Genomic DNA, 13,080 nt, shown 5'->3' with positions numbered 1-13,080 from the left:
TGTTTTTGAGATCGTGGTTGGATTAAAAATTACCGAAAAAATTCATGCATAATGTCTTTTACATTTAAATCGATTAATCATGTTGACAAACCAGGAAATCCGCACCCACCCAAGATGATTCAGTGGGAAGTCTGAGAACTTATAACATTAAAAATCGGGTTTTGATACCAGCGGTGGACACATATTAGGTACTTAGATTTTCATTGGTAATTCCTTTACCAGTTTTCAGTAATTAACCCTAATACTACAGAACACCTAAATATTATTTTTGTACGCCTAACTGACATTAGCCCCCCAGTGGCTCAGCGGTATGTCTGCGGACTTATAACGCTAAAAACCGGGTTTTGATACCCGTGGTGGGCATAGCACAAATAACCCATTGTGTAGCTTTGTACTTAATTCAAAACAACAACTAACTGACATTAATAATAAATAAAAATTGACAACTTTAAAAAAAGATAAAGATTTTAATATTTTTGTAAGACCACAAGAAACAGTATGTTTTCATAACTTACCGGCTCTATATCTCCACGATAATTATTGAAGCCTCCACTGCCAATATCCTGGAATACAAGATTTTTGCTTTTCATATTTGTTTATTCGCAATAAAGCAGAACTTGCGAAATGTCTTATGAGTTGGCAGCTATGTACATATTGTCAACACTTCCCAGACACAAACTAAATGAACAAAATTTTATATGTGTGAAGATCTTTATTTATAATAATAATATCAGTGCTTAGTCCGTTTGTTTATCCGTATATAGTATTTTATACATACACACGATTCTTTAAACATGTTTGGATTAAACACCGCTCTGTTTATATACTGTATTTTGAATAAATTTAGACCACATGTCTTAGTAATTCTGTTTTATGTTTACGCACACACATTAAATGTCTTTAAAAAATATTCGACTTGGTTTTGTTACAGTAAGTCAAACGTCAAGACCTCATTAATAAATATAATAAATTGGATTGCCAATACCATGATTTTGAGTTTGAAAGATTCATTCTTGAGGACATACCTAAATAAAAAATTATGTTAGTCCATTGGGTCCAATACTTTTGAGAGCTAAGCTAAAATAACGCGTTTAAAACTCACGTATTGAGAATATACACATAGTACGCTGTAAAAAGAACACGTTTATTATATTAAGATTGTTATGCATATACCTTATTCAGTGAGAAACATTTCTCAAGTATCCTACTTTTAAAGGACCCAAAAGAGTATAAACAGATCACTTCCGTGTTTACGGTATCAATCTACAGGCCAATATGAACCACACAAGACAGTTCTTTAAAAGTGTGCAGATGGCACTAGCAAACTGAATTAAGAGCGCTTTGATAAGTAACCATACACTTAAACTCAATGAGAGAACTTAAGTTTACTGGGAGTGAGTATCTTAATTATACCCCTTACATTTGCCAGTAACCTATTTAAACGAATTAGTTACATCACATGGTTAAGTACTGAGAGACCAGCAGCTGAGTTTACTTTATTATGGATATTGAACCTGAGAATAGGGTATGGTTTCGTTTACAGAGGTCAAGGCGCTCTGTTAAAGCAATTGTACGTGCGATGAATTTGTAACGTGATATTTTAAAATATCTTGATAAACACCCAGAGAAGGTGGGTATTTTAGTTTTTTTCCAAACTATAACTAATAATGTAGATTTTAAAAAAATGTGCCTGTTCGATCATGTTGCTTTGTTTTTTTGTTTTGGTTTCAAATTCAAGATACAGTTTGTTAAATAGATACCGAATGATGAAACAAATATGTTATTCTTTATCGGTGTTTGGACAAAAATCAACTAACTTCTTCTGACTCCCTCAAGTAAAAAACAAAATGTGAAACCAAAAAACGACTTTTAGTTTGTTTGTTTTGTTGGAATTTCGTACAAAGCTACTCGAGGGCTATCTGTGCTAGCCGTCCCTAATTCAGTAGTATAAGACTAGAGGGAAGGCAGCTAGTCATCACCACCCACCGCCAACTCTTGGGCTACTCTTTTACCAACGAATAGTAGGATTGACCGTAACATTATAACGCTCCCACGGCTGGGAGGGCGAGCATTTTTGGCGCGATTCGGGCGCGAACCCACGACTCTCAGATTACGAAGCGCACGCCTTAACGCGCTAGGCCATGCCAGGCCCACGACTTTTAGAGAATAAAATTCATATTTCATGATATTAAACTGTTATTTAAAACGTTCAGGTTTAGAAACTGCTATACATTGAAGCTACTACATAGGGAGTTCTTTTTTATAATTTTAGGTCTTTCAAAGACAAACCTGTTATGTATTATAATTTATCTCGAACGAGTCTTCGATTCATTATGTTACGTACACTACATATTAAGATTTCAATTATACGGATTTTTTTTTTAATTTAGAAGTTAATTAAATATTAATATGTATCAAATTTATTATATTTGCTAACAAATTTGATACACATAAGCTTCGTTCTTAATACAAATATACAAAAAGCAATACAATTTATAATAACGGTTATTACTAATAATTATTTATATATAAAAATTTTACAGACTCTCAAACAATATTTAGTATGTTATCTGGTTTGGGACTGAATATTTTACCGACGGTCCACAAAGCGCAAATTCCTTTTATGTTATTACACAGATACACTTCACCTGACGGGAATACTAGCTAGCTCTACTGTACAGGCGTGAGCCTTTTTTCTGCTGGAGTTATACTATGGCTTCGTATAAATACTAACGTCGAAGATAATTTTCTAAAATTGAACAGTCCGTAATGTTCGAAATGCATAAATGTTTCTGGTCAAATATCTGTAGTATTCCGATTAATAAGCGTCTATCACAATTTTAGGTTCCGAAGCTTACAGTATACGGACTGTAGCAAACTAACAATATTATATTACTGTCTCTCGGCGTCTTGCAATAGCTAGCTTTTATACTCATTAGACGAGATTGTCGAAAGTTCAACAGTGTTCGAAGATACGCTAATGTTTTTGTAAAACATATTGTTGGTTCTTACTTTCGAGAATCTTCTACAAACGGGAATTGCGCAATATATACTCTTAAAAAAAAAAAGAAACGCAAAAGGCAAAATTTGAGACAAATTGTTAACAAGTTTATTCGGGGTAGTTCTGTATGACATGACTGCTGAACATCCAAAGTCTGCAAAGGCGAAGTCCACGCTCACTAGTTGAAGTTTAACGTCACTCAACGTCAATAACGAGTATGCCCCCCGTGAGCATCAATAACTGCTTGGCATCTCTTGCCCATGGAAGCGATGAGATGACGAATCACATCCAGTGTCCACTCAGCCTGCAAAGCTGCTGCAAGCTGAGATAGAGTCTGCGGTTGAGGTTGTCGCCGTCCCAGACGTCGGTCCAACTCGTCCCAAAGATGTTTGATGGGGTTTAAATCTGGTGATCTGGAGGGCCAGGAAAGAACGTTGATGTTGTGGTGTCTCAAGAAGACAGTGGTGAGTCGGGCTGTGTGAGGACGGGCGTTGTCATGTTGAAAAACGTCGTTGACGTTCACCATGATGGGTTGCACATGGGGCCTAAAAATCTCGTAGACGGTTGCGTACGGTCTGATCGGAAATCCTACGCAGCCCTGATATGGTTGAGGCAGTAGACGTCGCAGTGGTGGTCCTATCCCGAAGGTGACGTAACCGGATGTAGCGATCTTGTGCGGGCGTGGTCACACGAGGTCTGCCAGATCGTGGACGGTCACGAGTTGATCCATGTTGTTGGTGACGATTCCATAGCCTTGTGATGGTGCTTGGGTGGACATTCACAGCTCTGACAACATCTGATCGAGATTCGCCTGCTTCCAAGCGACCAATGGCGTTGTTGCGTTGTGCTTCAGTCAGTCTTGACGTAACTGTATTGCGTGTCGGTGGCTTAACACTGAGCTATGGAAACCGAGAACCCGTCACTTTTATAGGGATTTTGCACATGTTGCACTTGCAGAACATGAAGATCTCTCAAACAAATTTATTGGACACGAATGCGTTTTGGCGAAAAATCCGATGTTTTCTTCCGTTTTCAAAGTGCACAACTTTTATTGTCATTTTGGTCTGACAATCAGTGCTTTAACACGTGTAACATCACATACTCTGAGCTTGTAACGTTCTTACATATATTTCTCTTTAAAATAAAAAAAACATCCCTTTTGCGTTTCTTTTTTTGAAGAGTATATATCCAACAATATATATCACATGCATCAAACAAGAACAAACGTAGATATTAAAATAAATGTATAACAGTAAATCCGTTACAAAGTTAATAATGTAAGATAGACTCTCCTAGCACGAGATAAGTGCTGTTCATAGACGATAGGACTTTTGTTCACCAAAACATACTCTGGAATAGCATCACAAATTCGCTCTGCTAGTAACTTTCTTAGCTTCTTAACATTAACATTAGTTTACACATTCAAAATCGCAACGAATATAGATCTAATCGTCATCATAAAAATGACTTGAAAGCCTTTTATGAGTTTTGTTTCGTCTTTTGAGCAATAATGATATCGAGAAAGCAGCAGATTTGCAAGTGTATTGCGCTTAACACTTGAAAAATCTTAGGTGAAGAGGATTCTACAAACGTATTGGGAAAGAAAGATGTTTCACACACCTTTTACAACAGAAGAATGTAGTAAAACTGTTAATCAAAGGTCATGAAACTGCAAAATGTATGTGCTAGAGAAAGGTTTAACAAAAACTTTATACCAGGAAGACACTTCACAAAACCTTAATGATTCTAATAAAAATATTATGAATATGATAACATAAAAACAGAACCAAATACATGTATTGAACGTCACTGAATACAGAGATCTACAAGGACATTAGCTCATGCACTCATAATTCCAGTTATCTTGTTAACAGTGCTATTTTAACAACAAAAATAACTTGTTCATTTTGTGTTAGATAAAATATATGAAGATAATTAGTTTGGGCTTGTTCTAGTATTATTTAGTATTTATTTTAACAACTTTAAATTGAAAATGATATTGTTGTACACTCAATACAAAATATAATTATCACTTAAAGCACAGATTTTTTTGTGATCCTGCTGTAAAACGTCGTCCGAAAAAGAGATGAGCTAGAAACCGCTAATCTAGTTTGCTTGGCTTAACCAATACCTACGTGCTTTCACCCTATAGTTTTGCTGTTCTAAGTTAGCCGTCATTAATCCCAATAACAAAAATCTAAAAACCTACTTTACTCTTAAATGAAGTTGTAGTAACAATTTCAGACCGATAGCTCACGTGACGTTTTTTACGTAGGCGTGTGCAAAGAATTTTGGTTACAATTTAGTTGTTTTTGTTGAATAACTTTGCACCTGTGGCTTTTATATAGACAAATTTGACACCTACTTGTAGGTTGTGAAGATATATCAGTGTATCAAGTGCTAAAAAATCCATAAAATTTAAGTATGTTTTTCTATCAAATAAAATTCCCGTACTTTTTTTGTGCGAACAAATAAGTTTGGAAGAAATTCAATCAAAATTGGAGATTTTATTTCTCGAGTACTTCTTAATGAATTGCCTTGAAATTTTGTATGTGAAGTAAGGATCCAGTAGAACACATACACTAAAAATATGTGATAATTTCAATTACCAAAGTCCAAGTTAGAGAAAGTGGAAAATTGCTAAACTATCACTCCTGTTAACAACATATAGTGCAGGGGTGACAAAACTTGCTTAACGTAAGAGCCACATACGATAAACTTCAGATGTGTGAAAGCTGCAAGACATGAACAAATATTACACACACGTTTTTACTGTTACATTAATTTTATATAAGTATTAAGAATTACATTACGTAATAATATTTATTCATGTATGTAGTTTTTAAAATGTTAATTTGTATTAGTTTCAATAATCACAAAGTACATATGTATATACCAAATGTTTTCAAAATCCTGACTGATTATTGTTTTAACTATATTGAGCATATTTAGTACGGTAATAAACTACAGAAACATCTAAGAAAAATAAGCAAATTTGCATTTCATTAACATTAAATGAGATTGCCAAAATAAAAATAAAAACAGACATTTTTAGAATATATATTTGTTTTCGTAAATATCTGGTTAAAACATGGAGGAAAATATGTAAAACAATGAAATTATTTGAAATATTTTAATCAGATACCACCTTACAGAATTTTAGTCTTATCATAATATTATTCTGACACAAACAGACATGGATACAATTATCAAGCTATTTACTTCTGGTATAGGTCTTGTGAGTTTCCATCTTGGTTGTGAGTTGTTGAAATTCCGTCTAATATATTGTCAAGGCTGTACAAATTAGCTCCGTCAGGTGTTGATTTGTAAGGACTGCACGATGCTTCAACTTCACACATTTCATTATAGTGTAGTAATTCACAGCAGTATGTTGTGCTGAAAACTGAGATGAGTTGCATACTGGTTTTCTTCAATTTAGGATATTTTATTTCTGGAACTTGCTTTCCAGAACTCAGTTGTAGAATGGGATTTAGTGATCATCTTTAGATTCAGGTCCTCCTGCAGTTCCATTAGTTCTATTTCCACCGTAGATGATTCTGTAAACAGAAGTTCGATAATTGGACAACCATCATTGATCACGTCAACCATGAATTGATTTGCAAAAGACGAAGCAGGGCTTCAGCAAGTCCTCAAACCTTGAAATTAAAGACCACAAACTAGAAGAATACAAAGTTAAATACCAAGTAGTCCTTGAAATTTATCTTTGTATTCTTCCAGTTTGTGGTCTTTAATTTCAATATCAAGGAATATATTTACTTTCCTTTGAGATTGGGAAAGTAACTAAAGTTTCTTGACAATATGTTTCTTTGAAAAAGTCTTATTTTATCCTGAAAGCTGAAATTTGTCTGAGTAACATCAGAAACAATCTTATCCTTCCCCCTGGAGTGCCAAGTTGGAAGCTTGTAGATGATTCATTGTAACATTAAGGAACATTAGATCTTGCATCCATTCATCATTTCCCAGTTGAGGATAGAATATTTTCTTTTCTTCAAGAAAAGTAATAATAGGCTCCAACAGATCCACAAATCTATTTAAGACATTGTTAGTTTACAGCCACCTCACAATGCAGTAGAAAGAGACATCACTGGGTTTATCTTCAAGCTCCAATTCTTCAGTAAAAGTTTTGAACTATCAATGAGTTTTCCTATTTAAGTGTATGAAATTGACAATTTCATGAACAAATTTCATAACATCTCCATACTTGAAGTATCTGGTTGCCAGGTGTTCACGATGAATAATGCAATAAACAGGGAGGAACTCAGGAAAGCTGGGATAACTTTTCATAAGTGCAATCAATCCTGCATTTTTCCCCAACATTGCTGGTACTCCATCTGTTGCAGCACTGACGAGTTTATCAAATGGAATATCAGCATTTTTAATGTCAACACCACGAGTTGTTTCTTTTAGTGCCACTAAGTACAACATTTCTTCTTTCACAGTTACATCAGAGGAAACATAACGAACAAATACTGCTAGTTGTGGGTTGTCTTGTATGTATGTAGATTCATCAAAGGCTTAGCTGAATGCAAAGGAATTCTTTAAATCATTTTGCATTTTGCCTGCAACATAAGCACTGATACGTCTCTCTGTAGCGTAGCGTGAAGCTGGTGTTTGTACTGTTAATCGCTAAATTTGCGCTATTTGGATCTAACACTGCAACAACTTCAGCTATATTCTTCTTAACACATTCACCATCAGAATATGGGCGTTTAGCATAAGTAATATTCCATGATATTACAAAACTAGTTTCAGTCGTTGTATCAACTACCTTACTGAACGTTGTCAACAATGTCTGCTGGCTATTTAGTGATGATTTTAACACAGTTAACTTATTTTTTCGTAATTCTGATTTAGATGGATAATCAGACGAAAAATTTTTGTGATTTGTTTCATAGTGGTATTTCAAGTTACTGGCTTTGTAATGACTGAGTATCACATTGCAGATAAGACACAAAGGTTTACCTTCTTGGAAGACGAATGCAAAATCTTCCTCCCACTCTGGCTTAAAATTTATGTTTTCATCTTCATACTTTCGCTTCTTACAATTTGATGATGTCATATTCCTTCACAAAATTTTCACAGACACATCTAAAAAATTAAAGTGAAAAGAAACAATAAGCTCCAACACGCCCAACGCACCCAAACTCTACAGCACCCAGTATCACTGCCCGCAACACAGCCACACACACTACAATCACGCGATCGCAAGTCACGCCCACTGAAACTAACATTGTTAGCACCGGCTTGTACAATTACTGATTCTCCAGAACAGTTCCTCTGTAATCCTTGCTGGTCTGAAATTTCTTTAATCCCTGACTCAAATCTGGCATTACAATTAGGATTTAAATTCTTAAATATATTTACTCTCCATGAACATTAAACTTACGTTTCAATCCTGTGGACTCTCAGTTTATACCCGGTAAATAATTATAAAGCTTGGAAATTTTGTATTTACCTTTTATATTAATTGTGATGCGAAAAGGAGCTTAGCCACCATATTTCCGCGAGCCGCACATTAGGATTAGCAACAATTATACACAGTAATAAGTGATTTTTCTGATAAGCAAGGTTACTAAAACTTGGCATCTCCCAGACAAAGTGTTCTGATTTGCCATATCATGGGAATGGTATCACAACCAGAATATTTCTTTTGTTTTTCTGACAGACGCTTCTTGTTTCCTTTAAATCAATGAAGCACGCTTATATTTCATTATATATGTCGGATTAAAGAGTTAGATGATAACTCACTTTTCTTGAATCACTCCAGTTTATATTCGTATCTATATTTCAAGGTACTTGCATTGTATTGACTCAATAATTATCTTCATGTGTGACATTTCTGAAATCATTAAATTACGTTGTTACATTTTTGAGTTAAATTGTTTGGATGATCTTTATGCTTATATTATATTAACATGTTAGATAAATCCTCATACTTGTATGTATTCCCTTTAGTTATTATATCATTTAAGAATCCCCATTTACTAATTATTTTGGCCAGGCATTTGACTCGTAATCTGAGGGTCGCGGGTTCGCATCCCCGTCGCACCAAACATGCTCGTCGTTTCAGCCGTGGGGGCGTTATAATGTGACGGTCAATCCCACTATTTGTTGGTAAAAGAGTAGCCCAAGAGTTAGCGGTGGGTGGTGATGACTAACTGCCTTCCCTCTAGTCTTGCACTTTTAAATTAGGGACGGCTAGCGTAGATAGCCCTTGAATAGCTTTGCGCGAAATTAAAAAAACAATAATTATTTTTTCTAATTCTACTTATTGTACAAATCTTAGTCGTACTCAATTGGACCCCAGGTGTCGAATCAATACTCTTGTTGGATTACACCAGTGTGATTAAATCCTTAGCTATACTTTCATTTCTCTTGGACCAAACGTTTTACAATGTATTACGCCTGTAACAGGTTTTTTTCATACTTCCAATGAATAAATCTTATTCTAAGTCGGCCACATTCGTGTACTTTAACCTAGCCTACGTTTAAGTAAAATTAGTAACATTTATAGCAAGTTTTGTTGAAAAAAACAATAATCAATTTTATTATATTCACAACGGACAGTTCACTTAAAAAAAACATAATCTTCAAGCGTCTAGTAAGTATATAGGGTCGAGATGAACGACGGCTAAGTCTTGTACACGCTATTTACTAATAAACTAATTTGAAATATGTATAAACAGTTTGTGAGTATATAACTAACGCAGAAGTACAAAAACAGCGACGAGAATTTGTTCCCATTACCGAGAACAGGTTTTCCATTACCAGTGTTACAGCTTTGAAATGAGGACTTGTCGCTTCCACTCATCTAATCTCCAACGTGACTTGTTAGGAATTCAGGACAGCATGTTTGTGGACAATACACGTCACATGACCCAGTACATGACAAATAATAACATCAAAAAGGAAGGCTACAACTCGAACTTAACACATCCTGGGTTTAATCTGTTGAAATCTCGATAAACTCACTATAACTAAATATTCAGACTGGTACAAAACACTAATTTCTTAAGCAACAAGAAGTATAATAATTACGGAGAATATGTGCAATGTAACGGTTTCTGTATTAAACAAACATATCGAAGCTCTCATGACCTTCTAAAGAAGATTAACACCCACACATGTGTAGCTAAAACATCACATTTGACAAAAAAATAGCATGTTAAGATTTATTGTACGTGTATTTAATAATAAACAACCTAGTATATAATGATGCGATTCACCGCGTGTGTCGGCGTTTTAGCATCCACCACCCAAAAAGGCCCTGAAATATAATATATTTTTACTTTTTAAAAGTATTTCTACTTTGAATTTAAAAATACGAGTACGTAATCGGTTAAATGAGTATATTACTACCTTTTTCTATTTAAAAACCTCTTGAAGAGGTCTCATAATCACATATATTACATACAAAACAAGTACAAAAATCAAATACACAGTTATATACAATTGAATGCACCTAATACTATCTGTTATTGCTTATATCAAAGGACACACAATAATGTAACGTTGTGAACAAAGACGAACAAGTTTAGAATAAAATTGAAAGAAAGAATTGACATCATTACGAATAACATACCTGAAATAATCAAAACTTATTTCTTTCTTAACTGACCCTTATAAAATGACAACAGATTTAAATGGATATTTTTGGCTAAACAAATTTTCCTAACAGTCATAATGCAATATTTAGCTAATGTAATCAAAAACATACACTGTAGGCTGTCGTCTTTTCTTAACCATTCTAGGAACCCATGTACAAGAATTCGCCGTTTCTGATTCATTGGTACTGATTTTTGAATGATAAAGGAAATAGTGTCGAAAACTAACGTCCATAAGGGTTGAACCATTGGACACAGGCAATATAAATGTCTCACTGTTTCAGTGTCTTTACCACAAAGTGTACATTAACCAGTATCTTGTTTTTGCATATGAACAAGTTTATTGTTCGTCATTAAAGCATTGTGATAAAAAATAATCCACATCATCAAAGACAAAGTTTTTAAATGGGTGATAAGCATATTTATGTATTTTTTTCAAGCTAGTGTCTCTTAAAATATCATTCCATGCAGTAATTTCTTCAGTAGTGGGGATGGAGTTCTGGTACATTAACTTAATCAGTTTTTTAACAGGAAGATCATTTAAGTGGATGACATTTTCGTCATCTGAATCACACATCTCAAAAATAAATTGTGTCGTACCTGTAATTGGGGGAATCTCTCTTTCAACAAAGTCTTTCCATTCTTCTGGAATAGCATCATATAACTTTTTGTAATACTGTCTAACTTGAACAGGTATCACACTTTCAGATACATTCTGACATAACTCGATAATAGTTTTTAAGGGAAGCCAACGAGGGACAAATTCGTAAGTGAAGTCCCTTCAGCGAACTAGTCCCGCGCTAATAAAATTTTTATTATAGAATGTGCATAATCCCATAGTGGGAACAAAAACACTGAGAAACAGTTGTTGCCGGAAAACAATTTCTGTGTTATTTGGAAAGATTCGACGACACCTGACGAGCGTTTTACATGACTCGAATACTTCACAATAAAATGTAGAAACATTCATCATGTGTCATGTCACAATACCACACATCGTGCCCAAGATTTAAATCACCATACTTGCCTAAAAGATGGGCAAAGAAGATAAACAGAGATGGAAATGTGTTATAATCTGAAGAACCATTTTAACCTAAACGCCGCCTTTTTCATCTTGACGTCTGTTAAATTGAGACCACCTTTGTCTTTCGAAGATACCAAAATTTCATAACGCACTTTATGTACTCCACCATCCCATATAAACCGTAAATTATCATGTCTAATTGTCAGATAAATCCTGTTTTCCATCGGCAAGACCATCAGATAATACCAAATAGTACTGGAAGCTAACGAGTTCACAATCATAACTTTTCCTTTCAATGAGACTCCGATATCTCCAAGCAATCAATATGCGTGTTATTCTCTGACACAATACTTCCCAGTTCAGATCATGCATTTCTGCCGCATTTGTATGGAACTGAATACCCAAAATTTTTAAAGGGCCATTACCAATAGTCAATTTACCCATTTTTAATTCCTGGTTATCAGCTAATGAGCCCAACCACATACCTTTACTTTTTTCCCAGTTTACTTTGCTACCAGATGCCCGTTCATAATCGTTACACGTCTCTTGTATGGCAATACGAGAGTCAACGTCAGACACTGTTATCTGAGTATCATCAGCGAAGTCGAACAGATATTATTGTATTTGAGAGAAATACCTCGAATTTGTGGGTTATGTACCAAGGCTTCTCTGAAAGGTTCCGAACAGAGAACATACAGTAATGCAAATAAAAGGTATTCCTGTCTTATCCCTCTAGAAATAATAAATTCCTTTATTAGATATCCATTACTACTTTCCACAGAGCAGGGTATGTATTTAGTATTTAATAAGGTCATTAAGAATTTAATAACAAAATAAAGAAAAAGGGTTACATTGTTATGGTGTGAACGCCTTTTCCGAACTGAAAATTATAATCATGATTATAATTAAGTAAACTAGTCACATCTGTATAAGGTCTATTATATTTTTAACATTACATTCTTTATCTAGGCTTTTAGGAATTATCAAGAATTAGATAATAATACTTAATAATTGAAGTGGTATTCAATACTCTTGTCAAATTCACGCCCAGTCAAAGGACTGTGGTCATTACTTTTATCTTTCAGTCCTTAAATAAGATGGATATTTCAAAACCTCTGAAAATACTATTTTATCAGATATATGATAAAACTGAATAATAATGGGTTATTAAACGAGAACTGAGTATTACCGGATGTTTCATAAAGGCGAAATTTAAATAAGTGTTCAGTGAAGATTGATAATGTGTATTAGGCTGCATTAATTATTCAGATATTATATTTAGTTACTATGGTAGAAGTTGATTAAGGACATTATTATATTAACGTTGTATACAAAAGTAACACATTAAAATCTTACATTTACATAGTAACTGTTAGGAATAGTCAATAATGCTGGGCATTAATGAAGACTACATGTTATTATTTACTTAA

At 34.3% G+C, this 13,080-nt stretch overlaps 1 protein-coding gene across 32 annotated transcripts in view; it reads right to left on the bottom strand.

The window, feature by feature from the left end:
• The window catches only part of LOC143222229 (uncharacterized), a 186,855-nt gene that overhangs the window by 73,192 nt on the left and 100,583 nt on the right, over positions 1 to 13,080 (bottom strand). For 17 of the 32 annotated variants that reach the window (XM_076448420.1, XM_076448421.1, XM_076448414.1 and 14 more), the window contains one exon: positions 516 to 563. The exons of the other annotated variants lie outside the window; for them this stretch is intronic. In XM_076448420.1, coding sequence (XP_076304535.1) covers positions 516 to 563 — 48 coding nt within the window. The remainder of the gene's footprint in view (positions 1 to 515; positions 564 to 13,080) is intronic. 32 annotated transcript variants of the gene reach the window in all.

Source organism: Tachypleus tridentatus, chromosome 8 (assembly GCF_004210375.1).
Source record: "Tachypleus tridentatus isolate NWPU-2018 chromosome 8, ASM421037v1, whole genome shotgun sequence".
Classification (NCBI taxonomy): domain Eukaryota; kingdom Metazoa; phylum Arthropoda; class Merostomata; order Xiphosura; family Limulidae; genus Tachypleus; species Tachypleus tridentatus.
This window is presented reverse-complemented; position numbering and strand designations above follow the sequence as displayed.